A 24,341-nucleotide genomic window follows, 5' to 3' on the forward strand; every position below is an offset into this window, starting at 1 on the left:
CATCTACGAACGACCTGCTCTTGGAAATTCCCAGATCAAGGATTTAAATTAGAGGTGATTGAGACTTTTCAGTGGTGGCTCCCAATCTTCTAAAGACCCATTTGTTCTTGCTTTCACGTCTAGTTGAGCAGAGTTCCCTGGCTTTATTGTGCAAAAACAGACTTATTTACTTTGTTTTATTACATTTCTGTTGTATATTTATTGTTCATTTAATGATCCTTGTGTATAGTGTGTATTTTGTACAAACTGTACAGCATTTTGGTGAACTGAGGTATTTTAAATGCACAATAGAAACTTTGATTTGTCTTGATTTTTTTGTTCTGGAGCACCAACAGTGCAGCATGGTGTTCTTTTGTTTGCAGTTGCAAGCAGTGAATCTGAATTTCCTGCAAGCAAACATCAGTGTCCAAAGTAATTTTACAAAATACTGTGCTGTCAAGACTGATCAGATGAGGCTATATAAGCTTTCCATCTGTTAGCAGCAATATCGAGGGCCATCATCTGCCAGTGCCGTGCAACCCCGTCGAGCTGTAAGACATCGCGAGTTTAGAATTTGAGCCTAGCGTGACATCATAACAGCGTCTGGCTCGCAAGCTTTTACCCACCTTATTGCCATTGTTGTACATGGCCACCAGGCATAGCAGATGGTACATGTGCCCACACTTGCCAAGTTTGCCCACCAGCTCTGGCTTGATGCCTTTGTGCTGCAGGACGCCTTCATAGCCGGATGACATGACCAGCCTCTCCATGCAGATGGTACAGTCCTGGAATAGCGGGCCAAAATACTTGAGCTGCCATTTGACATGTACATGACTGTACTCATGAAGCAACTTAAATCCTGAATATGCGCACCGATGGGTTTTATTCTCACCTCATCTGGCACCACTTTAATCTTCTCAGTGTATCGTCGCACCACATCTTCTGGGTTTTTCCCTTTTAAAAATAAGTCACAAAAGTCATGAGAACAAGCCACAGGTAAGTGTGAGTAAAGAGAAAATTGACTATTCAAAAACAAGAGAATAACATCAGATCAGTCTCAGAGACTACTCTGCCCCATGTGCCTTTCTTTTCTTTCTTTTTTTTTACCAATAAAAGAAAGTGTGCACGTGGAAACAGTACACATGTTAGTGATGTTCAAGAGGAGGTCACCTTGAAGCTGCCACATAACACTGGCAACCCCACACTCTCATAATCCCTGTGTGCAACCAGGCTGGTATGGCTGAGAGCACACCCACAGCTTACATCCCTAATACGCTTACAGGCAACCTTTTTTCCCCCCCGAGCTTTTGTTTGTTCATTTGAGGGAGAGCCAGTGAACACAGGCAGAGAGAGTAGTGAGGGAAGGAGACAGCTTTTGTCCCCCCCAAATCCTCAGGTATAAAGGGTATGCAGGAGGTAGAAATGTGTGAAGAGAAGGAGAGGTGAAAACAGAAAAAAGGAGGAGAAAGACAGAGAAAAAGTTAATAAATTAATTAAGAATAATTTTACTCTGTTGTTATTTGACAGCTTCATTCACTTCTCTGATTGTTCTGGGTGCAGAAAGCAGAGCAATAGAAATCAAATCAGACACAAACACATAGGTTGCATATTTGTCTGTTACCTGAAGTAACATTTGAAAGGTCAATAATTTCTAATTACTACAGCAGAAGATTTTATTTTATTTTATTTTATTAGTTTTGCTGTTTTTTGGTAATAGTCAGCCCGTTCTCACTCCCGAGGCCTAACATCCCGACTATTTGTCACATCCCGTGGCGTTCCTGAGGTATGTGAAAGGTGACCTTCCGCGTTCTAATGCTACGCACCAGTTTATGGATGAAATCCAGTTGAATGACAGTCCCGCAGTAATACATGTACCAGCCATGTATTCCAGCCCTAACACTAACCTTATCCCTAACCCTATCCCTAACCTTTGCCAGCACTTTAATGACGTTAAACTGGGTTTTCCAAAGTGATTTAAGTAAAATGAACGAACATGTGAGATTGATTCCAAACAGTTCTCATGTTTCCTCATTTTTCTGATCTTGTCACTTGGGATGTGGTGGGTGTCTGGAAGCGTAATATGTTGACGATTTGTCACCTAGCATCAAATATTACGTTTTGGGAGTGAGAACGTGTTGTAATAGTCTGCAGCATTTGTTGAGGCTAAAATAAATATATGGTCATGAATTTGCAATTTTTAAAGTTTTCGCACAACTTGGCTTGATAGTAATACATTCATATAAAAGATACCTTCTAATAGCATGTTTTAAATTCTAGTTTAAGGCCAAGTGTACTTGCAAAACTAATAACTATATATTTAGTGCTACAGTAGCTAGCTATTACCAGGCAGTCTGGATATATTAGCTGTGTTAGCATTTAGCTTAGCTCTAGGCCTTACCCAAAGGTAGTCTCACATAGCTGTTAGCATAGGCTCTTGTTTTTTGGGGGGTTTTTTGTTTAAAAGCTTGATTTTGGTGAATTTGAATAAGGACCACCGCAAAAAACTGTTGTAACAACAAACCTAATTGGATACTTAAATCACCATCTCTCAACTGAACAAGGAGATTTTAAAGAAGCTAAGAAAAGGCAAATTGTTTAAAGCTAAAGAAGCAGGAAAGAAAAAAAGGCTGTTATCTGGTGACGTTATAAACACAGCGGATGATGTGAGTACCTGACATTTGTTGCACTTGCTTTTGTAAACTTTAATAATTTCTTTTATAATGAAAATAACACTATGCATTGAGGAATGCTTTTGTTGGCGCATGCTGTTCTTACTGATACTGATACCGGCACGTCACAGTTGAAGGAAATTCAAACTGGTGTATCTCTAAACAAAATCTTTGTTCACAATGGTGAGATGCTTGAAGGACTGACTAAGAGGACAAGTGCAGTGCAAGGATAGAAAACCAACAGTCTGACTGTTCAATTAATACAAAAACTCCCCGGGGAGGTCTGTGGTTTCCACTGCTTGCATCGACCAACACTTACTCAGGCCCAGAGTTCTCCAACTATACACCAGATGCCCTTTCGAACCGGCTCAGTGTAACTGTGCCTTTCATTGTGTCTTCATGTATCAATCTGAATGTAGTGTTACATTTATGAAGTTGTTATTTTACTGTATACATATATGAGCTTTTTGAAAGGTACAGGAATGCTTTTCAAACTGACTGTTAGCAAACTTGGGTGAAATCTGAGCCACTGCTAACCTTATGGAACAATTATGGATCCCTCAACAGTTTATTTGGTGGCTTATTTTGCAGTTTCAACACTCAGAAGGTTGAAACATGTCGCAAAGTTTGGCAGAACAAAGATGGTCTGTCAGTGGTTGGCAGATTTCTCTCATCTGTGCATTTCTCATTTCTTCACTTATTATAAAACTACAAACTACAGTGCTGTTGTTCTGAATTCATTCTGTTGTTCGGTCCCGCCGTCTCACCTCTTCTTAGGTGCTTTTTCTTGGTTTTGCGGCGCATGCCGTTGATTCCTGGCACAGGTTTCATGTCGCTCTTGTTGATGGGGGGTGGGTGCAGTATAGGTTTTGGTGCTCGAGTCAGGCAAACGGGCAGACCTGCAGCGCACATCAGGATACCTGTCATACCTGACGCATGGGTAGGGCACACACACAGAAAAATAAACAAACATTACTCATCTCAGCAAAAACGATCATTTATAGCTGATTGCTAAACAGATGCTGCACAGCAGATTTGGTCTAACCTGCTAAGGCTGGGTGCACTGGTCCAGAACCAGTCAAGTTTTTAACTGGGAGTGCAGGAACCCTTTAAGAAAAAAGAAATGAAAAGGCATAAAAATAGTAATATTATAAGTACAGTGTTGTTACAGTCCCTTACTCAAAGGTCTCTACAAAGAGAATTGCTCACATCACACAGACAGATGCTTCTCGCCATGCCATTTAATACACAGCTTATAATCTGTAAATGACCCTGCGACTGCTAAAATGGATGGTAAACGGTCCCATTTGTGTACAACTGCTTGTTATGCCACAGCTGAAAAACCTGAAAGCAGCAGACAGTTCTGCTCTGCGTGGCATGAAAAACACTCAAGCTAAAATGTCAAATGTGCTTCGCCACAAAGACGAAGACAACTGCAGTAGGATGAGACAACTCGACTTGTGCAAAGCGCTGCCGCAGAGTCTGATTCAGGATGACATTCGGAGAGGCTGAAGTTCATGACAAACACAGACGACAAAGACAGTTGACTTGCTCACTCTTCAAGATCTATGAAGCACAGCGGGCAAAAACAGGGGCATTAATATGAGCGCGCAAATTTCCCCGAGCGAAGCAGAGCACAGGAACACGTTTCCTTTCCCTGGATTAAAAGTACAAAGCCATCAAACTAAGAGTTATTAAAGCTGAGATTACACTGCCCTTTAAAAAACACCTAATAAATAAAATCACACCAAATGTGATGGTGTACTCAAATGTACTCTTAGTGCTGATCCCAAGCCCGGGTAAATGGAAAGATTTTCATTGGGAGCTACGAGGATAGACAGCATTAGAAGTCAGTACATGAGAGGGACAGGTTGGGTCAAGCGATTTGCGTTTAAGTTAAAGAGGCAAGGCAGAGGTGGTTCGGACATGTACAGACGAGCGATGGTGGATGTATTGGACAAAGGACGTATGGAGCTGCCATATTCCAGGCGGAAAAGAGGAAGATCTCAGCAGAGGTTCATGGAAGTAGTGATAGAAGACATGCAGAGGGTTGGTGTTATAGAAGAGGAAACCGGGGATAAAATGGAGGCAGGTTATCCACTATGGCGACTCCTAAAGGAAGCAGCCTGTAAATTTTACTAAATTTGAAAGCAATGGACAGCAGACAATTATAAAAAAACAAACGTAAGCCAGTGTGAGACAATGTGATGAAAACAAGCACTTTACTTTGAAATGGATAGTTTCAAACCACACATTTTTATTCCTGTTAACAGTTTAGACTCCAAACAGGTGGAAAAGCGGACTAAAAAATTCTAATAAAGTTTTATAACCATTTAAATTCCTCTTAAATTGCAAAAATTACACTAGGACACTTGGTTAGGCCTTCATACATATTATTTTACGAAGAAGGAAGCCGTTGTTCATTTTTAGATTTATTGTTTTAATATTATTAGAGTTGATGGTAAGAATGACATTAGAAGAAGAAACCGCGAAGACTAGGTCACAACATGAACTGATGTGAGGATATTTTGAGAATGGTGGCTCCAAGGGAAAATCATATATCATGTCTCCATTGAGACCTCCAGAAATTAATATCATTAATGGGATTCTGGAATAAAATGAAGCTTGTATTTCACCACTTAGGAAATAAAAAAAATATAGGTCTGTACTTTAATGCCCTTTGGCAACAAGTGAAGATAGAGACAAAGTGTTTATATGGAAGAAATCATCTAGAGTAGAAGAACTGTTTAACAGGAAACAAACAAACTTGTGTGACAAGAGCTTGTGCAGACTGATGGACAACCATTACAGGAACATGTTGGTAATTACCAATGCTGTTAACTTAGGCCAGCTGGGGCATCAGCCTTACCCTGTGTGTTGGTCTAATAAATTTCTCAAGCACTACATATTTTGAACAAAGCCAGGGTCTCTCTCTTTTTAGGAAGGTAACCTTAGACACCTGTAATACAGCTCACTGTGGTGGTGCGGTGTAGATAATGGCTCGGCTCTTGGACGTAGAAGTGGGGCAGGTCGGCTGAGGGAGGTGCGCCGGTGGAAAGAGTGGCACACCTGGCCTGCATTCGGTGCGGGCAGACTGCAGCACAGAGTCATTACGCTCCGAAGCCGCACAGTTGTCGGAGGAGTGATTAGTAAAGAAATGTGTGCACTAACTACCTTCAACCCTGTGGTTACTGTGGCAAACCTGCTACACTTCTAAACCAACCCATGTTTCAAATAACGTGGAGTTAAAGGTAGCCATCATCTCCGGATGTTCAATGCTGTGCTCTCACTGAATCACTAGAGTTCTCAGTTTATTGACTACAAACACGTACACACACCTTCACACACACACTCCTGCGCACGTCTCTTTGCTCTTTGTATGAAAGGAGTGAAGTGTCAGACCCTGTAGCTCTAGGCACTGCACAAATCCGCATCAACACAGCGCTTTGATATTAGTGAGGGACTCGGTTCTTACACCAGGGGAAGCCGCTCAATAAGCTGAGTGCAATAACAAAGGGACACGAGGTCTGACTGAAGCCGATGTGTGCCACTGCATTTCTGGGAAGGACTCAAATACGCTGCGTCTCACACCAGCGGGCCAGAAACCGGGATCAGCTTGCTTTTGTTCTGGAGTGTAACAAAAAAATACAGCGATGTGCAGCTCTGATAAATGCCTTATGTCAGAAAGTCAAATTCAGAGGGGGGTGGGAGGTGGGGGGTGGGAGGTGGGGGGTGGGCACGTCAGATTTGATTTTTGTCCAAAAAAAGACACCAGTGAGTGATTTCACACCTTCAGCCACAGAGGAAGAATTAATAGACGAACTCACCTCCTGCAGTCTGCGCGTGTAACAAAAACTAACCAGTCAATACTTCACAGTACACAGCCGCCCTTCACTCAATGAAAGCACCAGTTTGAGTCAAGAGGTCGGCGGTCTATTTTTCTGTGTCTGGAATAAAAAAATGTGTACGAAAGTGTAAAAGTTTATATAAAAAAACCCCAAAAACCAAAAGCAGAACAAAAGTAAAAAGTAATCTAACAAACAAGAAAAATAAATATATTCACTGCCACCCAGTGGGAGAATCCTTCAGATGCCTCCCTTTATGAGTGCATGTTTAATTTAAGCAGTTCACAGAGAGTCCTGTGATCAAACAAATCATTTTCATGAGAAGAAAAAAGGGGGACGACACAACACAAGAGCCCTTAACGCCATCTCATTGTGGACAAACTAAAAGCACACACAGCAGTGGATCTGTACTAGAACAAGACATTAGTTAGTTTCATTTGTACTGCATATAGATTCTAGAGAAGATCTCAAAAAAAGATGGAAACTCCGTGGTACGATAAAATCTACACAAGCCGAAACACAAAACACACAAACATTAGATGCTATTGATAATTCTTATCACCTAACCAGAAAGACACGCACTCCTACACATAGACGCACATCTTGGAGCGCGTTCTTTCCTTCAAATCTCTGATTACACATTAAACTGGCAGCCAGACAACCTGTAGCCAGTGTACAGCTGTGGACATCTGTCTCCTTTTGTACACAATTCTCTTGCCTTTCTTGTTTTTTCATTTAGAAATGGGAACCTCTGAAATCAGTGAACCCTGTGCCTCTGAATCGCGCCTTAAACCACATGACGCTAAAAATCTCGAACACGGAATAACTTTTGATGTTGATTATTTCATCAAGAAACGCCAACATTCATGTTAAAAACCCTGAGTTGTCCTCACCAAAACAGCCACTTTAGGGTTAAAACAATCAATGATCCTCAACAATGGGCTCTGTTGGCTTGTGCTCAGACCTTGAGAGCAATTATAACTCATTGTCAGCGTAAACAAGCGCGGACCTTTTCCACATTCAGCAAACTACACTGAACCTTGTCACCTCTAGATTGCTTTTACGCTGACAACTCCAATTCTTTTCATCCTCCTGTCTTGTGTTCACTTCTTTGTTCCCTTCTCTCCATGAAGTAAAAATTAACCTGAGCCTATCTTTGCCCAAACCTTCGACAGTGTGTCCGAGTGGCATTTCTTATAACTAAGGCTGTAATTTCTAACCCAAAACCAATGTAATTTAGTAATAAACCCACCTCCCACAAGCTCATCCATCAACACCACAGTAATAAAGGCCCCTTGCAGATCATGGGCATGAGGGTCACTATTCCTCCTCTATCTCCTGCTCAGAGTAATACTTCTTCTCTGGAGGGAATCTCCCAGCTGCCTTGAGGACTTAATCAGATGTGATTCCCAAAATAAAGAGACCACATTAAGCCTCGCTGAGGAAGTGCTGACGGAGGACTAATATCTCCTCATCTGTTTATTATGCGCTATAAAGTCAGAGTCGAATGGAGAGAACTCCACGAGTGCTTAATTGCATATTGATGTGTATCGCAGGAGAGAGAGGCTTGCCCCCGCTACAGTGTGGGTGGCAATGAAATGCCCTGAAAATAAGCAACGATGGCACAGACGATTTCCAAAACTCTGGCTCGGGATTTTTCCATTTATTTTAATAACAATTTTCATCATGAGGGGAGTGCCAGAGCAGGAGAAGCAGAGCAACACACTGAGGGATAATGATCTCAGGCCTCCAGTCAAAACTCAGGCTGGCTCCTTAACACGAGCAGCTCGTAAACACAGCCGATAGCAGCGAGGGAACGCACCCAATTAAAAAGCTCTTTCTTTCAGCTCATGAAGACAAGGCCTTGTTTTTTTTTTACCTTTCATCTTTCACCTGTCAGAGAACTGAAAGCAATACTATAAAGCAGCTCTAACTAAAGACCTGCAGCGCAGGGCTTAACCCGGTCGAGCGGAGAGAAAGTGCACAAGAGGAAGTGGTTTGACTGACAACGGAGGCCTAAAAAACACAAAAGAAAACAAAACAAAAAAATCCCCAGAGGCCTTGTGAAATTCTTCCTCTGTTCATTCCACTACAAATGATATCTGTTTATCTTTTAAAGAGGCAGACGATTCGTCGTTAACATTTCTCGTATCTATGCGTAAACACACAACGACAAGATAAATCTCATAGCGAGAACCTGCTGTGGTTCCTTTTTCGACGTGTCGATGGTGAGTTTGGTTTAAGGGTGAAATACTCGAGAACGATTAGATATACGCAACATGGTGCTGCACATAAATGATGCAAGACTATTGACTCAAAGAGATCAACACGAACAGCTCTTTTACCAGCAAATATTTAATGAATTCATAAATATCATGAAATATCTATAAAGATGATGCAAGCTAGGTTCAGTATTATTTAATGAACTGATTTTAAAAATAGTCAGTTAATTTCTCCCAGTTACATCACTGTGAACTGAATATCTTTTGGGCATCAGTTTAAAAAAAAAACCCCAAAACAAGCAATTCAACCAGTGAGCAAAGAAAATAATCTAATAATAATAATTAATAAAATAATAGACAGTTGCAGTGTTGCTTCCAGCTCATGCAACAGTGTGATAAGAAGAAACAAAAAACTATGGCAGTCTGCATCTGTCGCTGAGCTGCACAGGTGGCGATATGTGGGCTGCTCTGTAATAAGATAAACTGATGTGTTGACACAAGCCAGCAGATGGTGCCACTTGTGATGTTTTCACACGTAACACAGATGCATTAAACACTCCCCCCCTCCCCTCCCCCGCTTTGACAACCACAACCTGTATTCTTTTCAGAAGATACAAAGATCGATATCTGGCCTTTTATCATCAATGGACTCGGGAACAAATGCGTTGTCTCGAAAACCAGCGTGCAGCTTTTCTCGCTGGTGGCTTGAAGTACACCTTGCCTGATTCATCCATAGCGGCTACCTCGTTTGCATACATAAAACAGCGAAATAGAGTCATGTGAACGAGCCACAATGTGCCAAATACCTTCCGTGCACCCAGCAGTTATATTAGAGCGTGGGCGTGTGAAAAAAACACAGATCTGATGTTTTACATTCTGTGTGGGTTACTCTGTTATCTGTCTGTAGCAGGCTTGTGGGAATATGCGAGGGAGTTCACGTTTCAGTTTGTGTCTGTGCGCTTGCAAGCTCTCATGTCCTGCTGTGTGTATGTTAACCACACTCATCCTGTGCGTCGAGCCACTCGCCTGGGAACATGACGCGCTCCGCCTTTTACCCCCTCGGTCTCTTCCTCTCCCTCACTCTAGCTCTCACTGTCTCGTAAGAAACTCATTGTGCTGTGAGGTAAAAAAGAATACGAAAAGAAGAAGAAGTCACATTTCGCCCACAGCTCTGAACACCTGAGCTGTCACTGAATTCTTGAAATGCAGAACGAAGCATCACCGAGTACGTCGCACAAACAAAGTCATGACCTGCTGTGGTGAGGATGGGGTGGGGGTGACACTGAATTAGGCCACAAAGTGAAAGCATGTGTGTCCAGGACGGTGTTATTCAAACATGCAGTAAGTGTGTCTCTCCCCATGAGCGGCGAGAACAAAATGGAATCAAATTAGATCAGGAGAGGGTTTATTTTAGCAAAAGAAAGCAGGATGGGGGGCACTGAAGTATCGGTTACAACGCTAGCACACTTCTATTCCTTGGTTCCATTCTCTGAATCGCTCTGAGGTCAGAGCGCTCTGCCGAAGCTCCCGTTTTTCCTTGATCCATTATTCATGCTTCCCCAGTGGAGCTCTGCCTCCGTGGCAAATAGGTTTCCACAGCTACGCCGGAGCACACGCGTTCACACACATGCAGATAATGATGCAGATAAACACGCGTTCAGATCATCCACATACAGTGTCAAACTGTCTTTTCACATCCCGTGACACAACAACCATAGCGAAGTGTGAGAGCAACAAATTACTTCAAAGCAGAAGCAACAGAGGGCTCCAACGGAGGCTGCAGCATTTCACGCCTATCGGGGGCCGACATAAGCTCGTTATGGAGCAGTAACCATGGCGGGCACACATATGGAGGAAAAGGGTTCCTCCTCGGCCAGCTGGGCCAGAGGAGAATCAGCTGGACTTTTATCCTGCAGGTTCATTGATCGGCACGTTAACAACAGTAGTTATAAATTAGCAGAAAGAGGGAGAGAAAGACAGAATATACAGCACGGATTCAGGGTGACGCTTTTGTGTAGCAGACATGAAAATTGGCTCTTGGCTTTTAATATCCACCCGTTGCCTCTGTGGAACTGTAAATTCAACTGAATCTGAGCATTATGCCTCCGTTATATCGAGTGAAAGGCCACTGCCGACTCCAGAAAATCTGAGCTAGGAAAAGAGGCCAATGCCTTTGTGTGCATTTGCCTCTTGTGTACAATAAAAAATCTTTACCCTGCTGGGATGGCTCCTCTGGCAGTCCCCACGGAAATGCGCTGGGTGCCCGGACGGTTCAGATTGTTCTGTCCGTTAATGGTGAGAGTGTGGTGGCCATGGGCAGATGAAAGAGATGGCATCACGGGGGAACAGGGGAAGTTGGCAGCGGACAGTGGCAACTGCACCTGTTCAGCTTTAGCTTGTCCACCTCCCAGGCTAATGTTATTGTTGTTTGTGCCGGTGGAGCTGGATGTTTGAGACCAAAATGAAGTACCGGCGAAGGTATTGCTCTGCCGCACTACGGTATGGGTCCCTGCAGTGCCTGCGTTGCCCGCCGTCCCCCCGTGGGGTTTACGTCTCTGGGAGGCCAGGATGGCATTAGAGGCAGCTCTTGTACTGTTAACCAGGATGCACTGCTGGCAGGAGCAGGGCTGGCCAGAGCTGGCGCCCACAGGCCAAGACTGGGACTTGGGGATGGAGCCCATGATGAGCGGGTAGGCCAGGTCCATGCGCCTCCGCAGGCGTCTCTTTCTCTGGCTCTGCCTGTTGGTCTGAGACATGCTGTTGAAGTCGATGAGGTAGCAGAAGCCCAGAGAGGTCAGGTCCAGCCAGGGATGCTGCTTCTCATAGGCGTTCTGGATGGTCACGCAGATCTCCATGTCGTACGGCGTCCATGAGCCGTTATCGTTCTCCCACTCCCACACCACACCTTTCCCTGGGGCAGATGACGGATCATAGAAGTTCCTCTGGACTGGTCTCATGGTGCCTAAGAGGAATCAACAGAGAAGAGAAGTAACGTGAGGACGGCTTTGTATTCAGAAAGCTTATAACATGTTTCACTCCAGTAAAATTAGCATGTAGAAAAGAAATGGGGGCGGGGGGGACTCCTCGAAAATCCCATATCCCATAATGCATCACATTGTCCATAATATTCAATTCAGATTTCTTCACAAAACCTCTTTTGCATCAAAGCCAACACCTCCAGATTGAAAAACAAGGAGCCCAGAAACTGAAAAACCTGATGACATCATAAGGATCATTAATGCATAATCACTTCTCTAATGACGTCTGTGCCTCTGCATGGAGATTTTAAAAGTTTGCATAAGTAACCCTATGTATCACCACGGTTACTTATCATGAGTCATACTCACAGGCTTCACCACACATAATGAGAAGCTTGTTGGAGTGCCCCTTTAATGTATTTCAATTATTGATCTCACCACAGGCCGAAAATGAGATGGTGCTAATTTAATGAGAAAAAATAATAGATAATAGAACATGGGTTTGCCTTTCACAGTTTGGTGATGTATGCTCGCTTGTGTGCCGCTATAATTAACAGTTAATGAGTAAATGAATAACTGTTTGGATGATAAATAGACAGAAACTGCCTGTGACATTAGCCTGAGGAGATCCGCAGCTTTTCTGTGTAAAGCTCATCAAGTGAGCTAACAAGTGTTGAGACGCCAACTTGACCAACTGAAGGAGATGAGGTATAAGAGTTCACCTTCTGCCTGAAGCGATAACAAACTGGGGTGCACACATAGTCCAATCACTCAACCTTTGAAGCTCCTGCTGTGTCGTAAACTGCATGCATGGCCACATCATGCCCACAATGCCTGCTGTGTCCGTCTGAACGGTAAGGGGGTGGGGGGCATAAAGCCAGGAGCTTTGTACTTCTGTCCGTCTGCTGATGACCACTCAGCTCCCACCTCCATTATAACACAATTACTGTAGTCACATGGGAAATTAGGACACCTTAGCTTATCCATCTCCCCGCCACACGTCAGCACGGGTATCCAGGCACTCCAGCCGAAAGCGTCATCCCCTCCTTCCCCCACCTAATTTAACGGGTAAATGCACACTCCCAAACCAGGGAGGACCAGGGTGATAATGGAGGGAAGGGAGTGTGTGCCGAGGATGAATGGGGGTGGGAATGAGTAGAGGGTTGGTGGGCAGCAGTAAACCCTCACCCGGGAGCTTGATGCTGGCTCCGGAGAATAAAATGCATCAGCAGGATCAGCAAGTCTGACCTTGAGTCGTTGCTGCAGACTGCTAAAGGACTGGGCTCGACAGCTAATTTTATTTGGAGCGTCTTTAGAACCACGCACACACACACACACACGCACACACACACACACATTTACAGATGACTGCTCAATGAGCCAGCTGCCTGTGTCTCTCACGTCTTCAGTCAGTCAGCCGTGCAGAACTTTCTCAGCCAGTCACATCCATGTCTGCTCACAGCTTGCCAACTTGCTTTCTTATATAGCACTATGCAAAAGGGTAAAAACCACCTCTTGTTTCTTTAAATTTTGCTTCAAGTGAGCCAGAGTTTGTTGTAATTAAAAAAAGGGTCTTGAGCAATAGTTCTCCAGGGTTTCTAACGGTCTTTCTGCTTTTTCACCCATTTCTAGTCCAGTCGACTGGACAATTTCATAGCTCAGTCCTTGAACACTGACCTGTGAAATATTCTACAATAAAAAGCACCTGACTCAAGGGATGAGCCATTGGTGTTTCTACATATAACATCTTCAGGCACTTTCCTACAGCAGCCTGTTGCAAAAACACATCAAGTTTTCCTATTATATTTAGCCGAATCTCAAAATAGCAAGTTGACAGGCATGATATAGAATAACAGCAAACCTACCATGTAATAGCATAATATATCATAATATTACTCTTGCACCAACGTGATTTCCAAAGAGTTACTAGCAAAAAAACATTGTGTTTCTCAGCACATGTGCAGCAAGTCCTTAAAAAATGGGAGAAAACCATACAAGTGGAGTGACAAAGAAGAAGTACCAGGCCTAAAAAAAAAAAGTACAGTAGATGAACAGTATCTGAAAATCATCTCTTTAAGAAATAGGAAAAGTTCAGGCAGAGACCTGACACAGGACCCACAGAGATGCATCTGGACCTTCGGCTGATCAGTGATTGTCTACAGTCTACAGCTGTAAAACACAGTGGAGGCTCTGTCATGGTTTGAAGCTGCATTTCAGACAGTGGTGTTAGAGATCTTGTCAAAATTGTCGTATGGTTTTACCACAATACTGAATTTCCATGTATGTTTGCATGCTTCCCATTGTGGTTTACGACTTTTGCACTGCACAATTTCCATCGAGATAATAAAAAGAAATAACAACGATTTCAGCGTATTTCAAAAATACAACACGCACATTAACAAAGCACTAATTCCTAAATTTAATAATTTTCTCTATACACAAATCAGGGGAAAGCTCTGACCCCCTCATCACTGTGGCAACTGTGGGATGCATTATGTTCATGGCCCGATGGATGGCGGCACAGCTCCAAACAGTCTTGACCAGCGTTAAAGTGTAAACTGTAAATATTTAATCATGTGGAGATGTTTCATTCCCAGTCTCAACTTCAGGGAGGAAGCAAAGATGGACATTATCTCTTTCTGTAATCCTGTTAGGTATTTGTGAGCACTTTGATGGTGCACCATGCATGAAACGAGCTCAACTTGAAAGAGTTTCTTCAAACAGTTCAGTGGGTTTTAAAGGATGAGCGTCTGGCAGTCAGGTTTCTTGAGTGTAACTGAATGAGGTCAGGACCGAGCATTGCTCAGCATTTACAGCCAGATAGCTGCACAGTTCAGGACTCTCATTCTTCACCATCACACTGGAGTCGAGCGTAAAGTTGTCCAGTAACTAAACACAAGGGGTTGTTTGACAAAGCTTATAAGGTGTGTATGTAGGTTAAGAAGGTGTGGGGGATGGGGTGCTAGCACCTAGATGTGGTTTGCTGAGAAACAGTTTCAGAATGTAACTTCTCCTTAAAACCACACATTGACATTTCTAGTCAGATGAAAAGCCAAATTAGCATTTTGTGCTAACTCCCATGTTTAATGTGATGAGTATCTACCAAGGTCATTTTAATTAAATCATACTGGAACTAGTAAAAATGAGACCTTTGAATTTGGAAAGCTAAAATAAAAACCTTTACAGTTCGGTATTTGTCAATTTGGTAAACTTTTATCACATTCCTTTTGACTGACATGCTTACTTAGACTTTGGATGTCTAGAGGACTTCTTTCGAAAAGTTATCTGGTTTTTACTGTTACTATTTCATTTGAAAAATTAAACAGTAATTTATTAAGTACACACCATTGTTTCGATTGTTAATGAAGGACAGAGCAAAAAAAAAAAAATACCCAAGATAAATAATCCAATAAATCTGACTTTAAATAAACTTTAAATATTTGCATTCTTGTGTAGAGAAACTATGAAGCACACCGAAGAAAACACCAGAGGTCACAACAACACTTTGGTCTGGGAGCCTCCTGTAGGAAGCTTTATACAAAACATACACCCTGAATCTCTTCTCCGAGTCTCATGTTGGGCTGTAATTCTCTGCTGTGTATCCTACCTTCCTCTGTGAAAACCCAGGACCGAGTTGTTGACGTTCTCCCCATGACCGTTCTTGCCCTTCCTAACAGGAAACGAAGCGAGAGTGGCTGCTTCCTGTCTGAACCTGTGCGCCTTTGGCAGCCATCTTTCCTGCCTTCCCTTCTCATCTCTCTTATCTCATCTCCCACATTGTCCTCTAGCTGTCCTTTCCCCAACACCAGCATGGTTTGCTCTTGGGCAAGCTGGAGCTGTGTGATGTATTGCCACATTGGGCCTCACTGTGGGACTCTAGCCCTACTGTCACACGGGGCCAGGAGGGTTCAGGGTGAGCTTCATTGCCCTCTCACATCATGGCTGTAGGGAAACTTCCCTCTGTCTGTTCATCACATGACACCATGCCAGTCTCCATCCTTAATAGCTTTGTTTTTCTCTGGAAGTGAAGGAAGCCCAGTCTGAATCACCGTTTTATATGGAAGGACATGCATCATTAAATTCTAACATCCTTGGCTGCCCTTAGAGGCTTACAGCATAGAGACACAGCAGATTAGCAAAATGATGCTTTGTAAAACATGCCAAAGGTTTATCTCTGAAGAAGACAACGACAGCTCGCATATCACAGCAGGAAACCAGCTCCAAACACTGCAAAAACGAAGCTTCTGAGAAGATGAACTTATGTCTAAGGATTGAAGAGATGCTATCGCCTTTTATTTAACCAGCAAAACAGCTCCTTCAAACACAATAGACATAAACAACTACAACATCTTAAAAATGTATTGTTATATTGACCTGCGGTTTAAACTTTAATAATATATGGGCACTGGAATTTTTTATTTCAGACTGGGATCATTTGTTTTGTAGTCTGTAATCACGTTCAGATTAAAACATATTTAAAATGTAACTGTATGCACAGAGAAACTGTAACTTCCTCATTTTAAAAGAGGTGAGAACATTGTGATTGAGTTCGTAGTATAATATCCTATGAGATTCAGGCTATGAATGGAGATTCACAGGTTCTCCTGAGCATCAAAGAGCCAGACCAAAAAAAGTCCATGCAACTGCTAACCCAGCAACCAATGGGCTCAGCCAATCGATGACAGGTGATACAATCACCTAATAACCCAACCATATCATACACCCCAAATCCCCAATTCAAAGACAATGAATCATTTCTGCTTGACTTCCATAAGCAAAGCTTCTTTTTTTAGGTATAGACACAAAAACTGTTTGGTTGGGTTGAGACGGACACGGTCAGGTTGAAAACAACATTACAACATTAACTCTTTAGTTTTAAAAACGATGCTAAAGCTGAGACCAACGCGTCCCACTCAAGCAGCCCTATGTGACAAGTTAAGATTCAGATGCCTCTTCAAATATCAAAGCAGAAAACAATTTTTTCAATTTTCAATTTTGTTATACTAAAAACATGGCCACCGGTATACGCACTTATTCTGTCTTTATCCTCTACTTATAATGTAACACACAACAAACTAGAGGAAAAAAGGCTTTTACACCTCGTTACAGTTCATCGAGGGAGTAAAACTACTTCCTTCCACGCAGAGACCCTCTAAATCTGTCACTCGGGTTATGACACGCTAACTACTCTGCGGTGTGTTCAAGAAAACTGTGGTCACAAGAGCCTTAAAGAAAACTGTCAGTTCCTTATGATCTCTTGTCTTGCCGTGGGTAACACCTGCATGGCTGCTGCAAAATACACAGGATTTAATCTTTGCTGTCACACTGAGGAAAGGTTTTGCTGTCGCTGAAGCTGTCTCTGGGGTCTTAAAGGAGAAAGGGCAGGAGGAAGGGTTTGCTCGTATGTGAACCTTCATACAACTGCTTTCCCTGAGAAAAGCACCGACGGAGTCAGCACCTCATCTCCTCTCTCATCTCATCCGCTGCTGACGCCAGCTTTCCCTCGCTTTCCACCGTCTCTCCTGGATCTGTTTCAGCAATGCCTCGCTGAGCCATTCTTCACATTTTCCACTCTGTCACTCACTGGACCCCGTCCCGCTCTCACTCAACGCTCAACTCTTGGAGCGAGAACAAAAATCTGTGTCATTGAATTAGGGCGCGCATCACCTTGTAGTTAATGCTCTTCTTTGCACTGCTGCTTTGGGAAGAAAGGCAGAAGAGAAGCGCCAGGATCAGGCACTATAATATGGCCTTATAATTGACAAACCTCTTCAATTTCCCTGGGGCTGCGTTGAACCTATTAGTGCGGCGGTTTCCAATTTAACTACAGACGGATGGGGGCCAGTAACAGGTCCAGCATCATATGCCTTGACGGTATCTGAGAAGCAGAGCTACCTATTCTTTGTTAGAAACCAGGCAGCCCACTGCCATAAAAGAGAGATCAGTTACAAAACGTATTTTAATGTAACCAATATTACATTAACTTGATCTTGCGCTTTCACAGTGAAGAAAACCACATTTTTGGGTCAGCTGTGGCTCAGGAGGTAGAAAAGGTAATCTACCAGCCTAAAAGATCCCTGGCTGCTCCAGTCTGCATGTACAAGTATCCTTGGGCAAGATCATGAACCCTGAGGTGCTCCCGATGCATTCATCAAAGTGTGAATGTTAGTTCGAAAGCACGTAGGCTGGGAAAAAAGTGCCTTTGTGAAAGGTCAAATTGGGCTGTAGTATAAAGTGCTTTAAGTCCTTGAGCAGAGTAGAAAAGCGCTATATAACAACCGTTTAATTTACCATTCCCCAGTTAACTAATTAACCTTCACTTTACAAACTGTCCAAAATAGTGATAATGTGCTTTTTTTATGCTGCGAGCCAATGCTGACAATAACCGGACTGATTTAGTGGCTATTTAACAGACCATACAGTATATGCACTATTTTTGTTTGATTTGCTGTGAATGCATTAAATTACAAAACTTGCACCAACTGCCAACAATTTCAATGCGGCGTGACCAGACCCAAACTCCGTATTATCACCTCTGTTAAGAGCTGCATCTTCAGCTACACCTGAGCAGTTTTCAGCAGCTTTCCAAGTGTGTAAAGTCAAGTGTGTGCTCATCACTTTTTCGACATTCACAAGGTTGCACACGGTGAATTCTGTGTGACAGGTTGAGACTTTTAACGTAGACTTCTACTACAATGTCCCGAGGCATCTGAGGGTGAAGATTCAGCGGAAATGAGGGGAAATGTGATGCAATCGGTTGTTTTTTTGTTCATGCTGACACAATCCCTGTTCACCGGATTTGCCTCCCTGTGATTCTGGCCCACTTCCAGAAAATTTGAAGGGTCCTTGTTTTGACACACTGGAGGCGGACCGGCCTGCTGAGGTGCAAGCACAAAGACAGGGCTTCTGCAATTCTTCTTCTTTTGCAATTCATTTTTATTTATAAAGCACCAAATCACAATCATTATCAAGACCCTACAATAATACAGAGAAAACCCCAACAATCAGACAACCCTCTATAATCAAGCACTTGGCAACAGTAGTAAGGAAAAACTCCCTTTTAACAGGAAGAAACCTTCAGAACCGGGCTCAGCGAGGAGCAGCCATCTGGTGTGACTGGTTGGGGGTGAAGGGAGGAAGACAGGACAAAAGACACACTGCTGAAGAGAGCAAGAGATCAATAATAATTAACAGCACAGCTCTGGAACAAGATGACACCGAGCTGTGATGTTTACAGGCACATCCAGGTAACCTTTGATCATACCCATTGTAACATCGTTATTGAACTGCAACTTAGAAATCAGGCATATTGAAGAGGTAAACACATAATTAAAGTCGGACAAAATATAAGGGGTGCTTACTGTGACATCATCTTGACTGCACCTTCTTCCAAACTTCAGCTACAGAAAAGCATATCTTTCAGAGCATGGTTTGCCACAAATTAATATTTACCACAAGTTCATTTCATTTTACAGTTGAACAATTCAACAGCACAACCGCGAACCAACGTAGCACCTAGGCACAGGCTCTTCAATTGCCAGCACACGGCCTTCAAAATACCGTCCATATGAACAGTGAACGCATGATGAATATGCAAATAAATCCTACAGTATGGGGAAAATAAAATAATTGAAGTGCGTTTGATGTTTTCTAATAAACCCCAGAGCACAGCTAGGGAAAAAAAACAGGACTTTCATCTCTCAAAAAAGGGCCTTAGCAAACAATAAACCCACGCTGGCTATTAGTGACGATCAAGAGACAGAAAATCGTGGCTAAAAAAAATGCACCGTGGAAAGATCTATCTCAAAACAGATCTGTGGCTACAACGTAAATACGAGGAGAAGTGAACTTTTCATTTATATGCATGCACTGCTGCGAGAAAAGCTCTCCTTTTCAAAAGATGTTGTCATACCTGTACATGAAAGCCTCAAAATCTGTAAAAGCATTATCTGCTCATTAACGAATATCCTGAGATCAGAGAGCATAATAATGAGCCTGGCAGTCTGGCATTAAGCTGCTTTAACAGCATTATATGTTTCAGTGTCACAGTTCGCCTGCTCCTCTCTCACAAAATCACACATTAAAGCTAATATTCTAGAGTGAGATGACACTTTATTTCCCCCCAGCACGCAGTTCTATCTATCTATCTATCTATCTATCTATCTATCTATCTATCTATCTATCTATCTATCTATCTATCTATCTATCTATCTATCTATCTATCTATCTATCTATCTATCTATCTATCTATCTATCTATCTATCTATCTATCTATGGGCATACATGATGAACGAACAAAAATGGAAGAGCAACCGCTGGTTGAAAGGTGGTGGAGGAGAAAAGGCGTAAAGGTGATTGAACAGGAGAAAAGCAAGGGGGGAGATGCAGGGGAGAAAGACAAAGATAGAGTGAAGGTGCGAGGAGAGAGAAAATGGGGAGATGGAAAAGGGCCAGACAAAAGTGCACAAAGAAATGCTACGTGAGTGTATTAGGAGAGAAGGAGCAGATATGTGATGAGGGGAAGTTTTCTGCCAACGAAACAATAAAAAAAGAGGATGTCTCACTTCTGCCCGAGCTCAGAAAGTGAACACTGCAGTAAAACCGGCCCAACTAATACAGTTTTGCTGCCAGCAAGACAAAGTGGTGAAGAAAAGTGGCGTAACTCCCACTGCAACCCTACACATCCTCAGCCCCTTCAACACTCCAAACTCTCCCACACCTTGGCCTGGGGAGCTGGCCAGTTACCATGCGCTTGTGCAGAGCTTGCACTTACTGAGGTAACAAAAAGAGACAGAGAGGGGCAAAAAAAAGAAAATCTTCAGAAAATTAAGTTACAGTCCTGTCCACCTGCCAGCTCCTGTAGTGCCGCAATAGACCCTGAAACAACCTTCATAGATGTCGTGACGGTTCTCGGATGAAGAGGTTTGAATCTTCTGCTCTCTGACTCATTTTGTTTGTGTACATGCATGTGTTTGTGTGACCACTAGAAGACTCTGAACTACCCTGAAGAGGTGAGTGTGTTTGAATGCACAATGGCTTCTGCTTCACACCACTTCAGCCTCATCACGTCCAGCAGGAGCCTCGTTAGCGTGTCAGCGCCGTGCTGTCACATCACTAGGGCAAGCGAGTAGGAGGCACAGCCTCAAGCACCGTCATAAGACACACAAACACACACTAACATGCAAGCTTGGCTTCACACAAACATAGCTCCACACTGCCAGACAGCAGTGCCAGGGTTACAGTTAAACAGGTTTCTTGTTAGGAGTGAGAGGCACTTTCACACACAGGAAACAAAATCCTGATACGCTAACTTTTCCAGTCAACTTATAGGCTGACAAAACTGAAAACAGCTTTTGACAACATTCCCTTTTGAGTTATGTGATCAACAAAATTTTCTGGGATTTTTCTAGGTGGTACCAATCAGCTGGTGCTAAACTAACAAGCTAATCAGTTCCAGCTTGCTGTGGGAATTTACTGTGGCTTTAAGGGCACAACTGCATTTTACAGTAATGACAGGTATTATGAAGCCATGGAGTTAAGATGTCTATGGGGGAAAGCCATGTGGACATGACATCTGCCTGCCCATAATTACTGGACACTGACTTTTTTAGCTACTGCATACTGGCTTTCCTGCAAAAAAAAAAAAATCAGCCTTTTCAAGTGTATAATTGCAAAGATGAAATGGTTTTATGTAATAAAAACAAACTTTCATCTGGCTTCTCCCCCCCCTTTTTTATATTTTCCATTATATTTGTGGAATAAAATGAGTCACTTACGTTTTTATTTTACAAATATATTTGAATTTGAAGAGTGAAGGAACTGAGATGATGTCTTTGTGCACTATCCCATTGTATGTGATTCACAGAGTACTGTGCAAAGGTCTTGAGACAACCTTCAAATTTCTTTTTATTTTGCTAGGAACATGAGAAATAGGTGAAGAGATTTATTCAAATGTGCAAACATACATGGAAATACAATATATTTCCATGCATGGAAATATATTGTACACAGTTGTACAATTCAAATGAGTTTAAAGGTCAGACCGCTTTTATTTTTCAACACAGCCTGAACTCTCCTAGGCAAGCTTTCTACATAGTTCCCCAGGCTACTTGAAGGACACTCAAAGCTCTTCTTTGGATGTTGGCTGCCTTGCTTTTACTGCATTTGCACTGTGTTTGGGATCACTGGAAGTCCAGATGGTATTGTGCATGTCGGGTCAAAATCTGACCGTACATTTCTGTGTTTACAGTTTTACCCTAATTCTCATCCTTAAGAATGGCTTCTTGACCGTCACCCTTCCACTGAGATCATTTCTGATGAGAAAGAGCAAATAGTGGATGGATCAGCTGAAGGGTCAGATGCATCCTTTAGGTCCTGTTACAGGTCTTTGCTGGATTGTTTTTTCTTAAGGGCATGGCTTTCAGACACTTTTCATCTGCTATAGATAATTTTTTAACCCTGCCACTTCTTCTTTTGTCCTCCACTTGTCCTACTACCTCAGATGTTTTAAAATCAGTAGGTCATCAGGAATCACCTTGGTGTAAAAATATAGTGGTAACAATTTTATGCAGGCAATTTCATAACATTCTTGCATAACACTTCTTGTATGACTGCTCAAATGTTTAAGAGGTCACTATTAAATGTGGTGGTGCAGTAATTTCACTACATTAAGAGAGTTGACTATTTTAGCTTCCCTATTTTTGCATTGCATTAGCGATATTTGAACCACCTCTAAATGCAATTTGGTGCAACAGCATCATGTTATTGAAAACAAAATCTCCACGACTGTCTGGAAGAAATGGAATATACTGGACTGCATTGCAGGTATACCCGCTAAAATGACAATACTGTCAGTGGCATTAATATCTTGATATTTGTGAGTGATTCCAAACATATGGCCAAGCTCTTACAGCTCATCATACATTGTTGACATGCTCTGTTCAGCAGGGAGAAAGTGATATACACAAGTGCAATTCCCACACCACATGGTGCAGTATTCAGCCGTGACGACACAATATTTCACGTCAGGCGTCACACCGCTACAACAGACTGTACATCAGTGAAATCAGTGAAACCCATTTACATGCTCAGCAGAAAGCTGACTGACGGCCAGCCCAAATCGGAGCCGACTTTGAGGAACAGCTCGCGTGGTTCACTGTCTGAACTTAAGAAAATAATTCCAGCAGCGAATCAAAGGGGAAGATTTCATGGATACCCAGGATCCATTATTGCACAAAAAAATATGAAGTGGAAGATAAGCGGCGATGGCGGAAGGGGCTAGATGGAAAAAAAATTGCACAGAATATTACATTTGACAAATAAAAGAAGTCTGACTCACTGAGATGAACAGTATGCAGTAAATTAGTTTGCTGAGATGGGCTTTTATAACCTTCACTTCATGGCTGTCAGACACGGTCAGGTCTTATCAGAGGAAACGCCTGGCTACATTAAAGCAAGCTGTCACTGTGCCAGAGTACAGTGCTCAGCTTTGATCAGCAGTAAACTGGACATGGTGTGAGAGAGGTCAGCGTATATCAGACCACCCGGTAGGGTGATGAACATTTTATCTACTGTACCCCGTGACAGATTTACCAAAAACAACTTCACCTTAAGTATGTTCTACTTTCCCGACGAGTTATTAGGCCCAGACCTTTTCCCAGCTGAATCACAAGTGTAATCACATTTCTGCTGTGTTCATAACTCAAATTTAATGAAGAGACATTCATCTTTTGTCCAGTCATAATCGCTCATTTTAAAAGCTCACTTATTTTCACTGCAGCGTTCCCTTTTCGATTATTGAGTCTATTAAGAGGAACCAATTCATGCTTGCTAAGGGCAGATGTCAGGGCTGAATGTAATCGGGGTCACGTCCTTGTTGCAAAGTTGCTGTTGGTTTGCTAAAAGCTTTTATTGAGCTCAAAGCCTGACCACAGATTCGACAGACCTCATCAAAGCCTACAGACGTGACACAGTGGCACGCTAACTTTTGAGGGTCAAAGTATTTTGAGAAACCCATTATACAAACCCACTTTTCAGTAAACCAACGGTAAGGTAACATTAAAGAATCTGCAAATGAAAACTACAAATATGAATATGGATGATAGTGTTATGTGAAGGTGTGGTTTGGACGCGCCTGTCTCACAATGAAAGGTCATTTTCAGTTCAAGAACACAACTTTATGCTATCGAGGTTCTAACAGCTCATTACGCCAGACCTCGGAGATCCCTTAATTATTAATGGTAGATTCGACACAGTGCTGGAAACATTGCTTAAAGAATTCGGTCCATATTGACATGACAGCATCACGCAGTCACTGCAGATTTGGCGGCTGTAAATCTCCCTTTCTACCACATCCCAAAGGTGCTCTGTTGGATTGAGATCTGGTGACTGTGGAGGTAATTTAATTACAGGGAGCTCATTATGTTCAATGAACATGATAATTTGAGCTTTGTGACATGGCGTGTTATCCTGCTGGAAGCAGTCATCAGAAGATGGGTACACTGTAGTCGTAAAGGATGAACATGGTCAGCAGCAGAACACTCAGGTAGGCTGTGGTATTTAAACAATGCTCGGTTTGTACTAAGGGCCACAAAGTGCGCCAAGAAACCATTTCACCACCACCACCAGCCTGGACTCTTGATATATAGC

The 24,341-nt window shown here is 42.6% G+C and overlaps 1 protein-coding gene across 2 annotated transcripts in view; it reads right to left on the reverse strand.

Moving 5' to 3' along the window:
- Nucleotides 1-24,341, reverse strand: part of dtx1 (deltex 1, E3 ubiquitin ligase) — a 48,137-nt gene that overhangs the window by 11,367 nt on the left and 12,429 nt on the right. For both annotated transcript variants that reach the window (XM_026187121.1, XM_026187120.1), the window contains exons 3-7: nt 10,930-11,677; nt 3,694-3,755; nt 3,416-3,577; nt 872-933; nt 606-764 (exon numbers count right to left, since the gene is read on the reverse strand). In XM_026187121.1, the coding sequence (XP_026042906.1) occupies nt 606-764; nt 872-933; nt 3,416-3,577; nt 3,694-3,755; nt 10,930-11,677 (1,193 nt within the window). The remainder of the gene's footprint in view (nt 1-605; nt 765-871; nt 934-3,415; nt 3,578-3,693; nt 3,756-10,929; nt 11,678-24,341) is intronic.

This window comes from Astatotilapia calliptera, chromosome 12 (assembly GCF_900246225.1).
Source record: "Astatotilapia calliptera chromosome 12, fAstCal1.2, whole genome shotgun sequence".
Taxonomy (NCBI): domain Eukaryota; kingdom Metazoa; phylum Chordata; class Actinopteri; order Cichliformes; family Cichlidae; genus Astatotilapia; species Astatotilapia calliptera.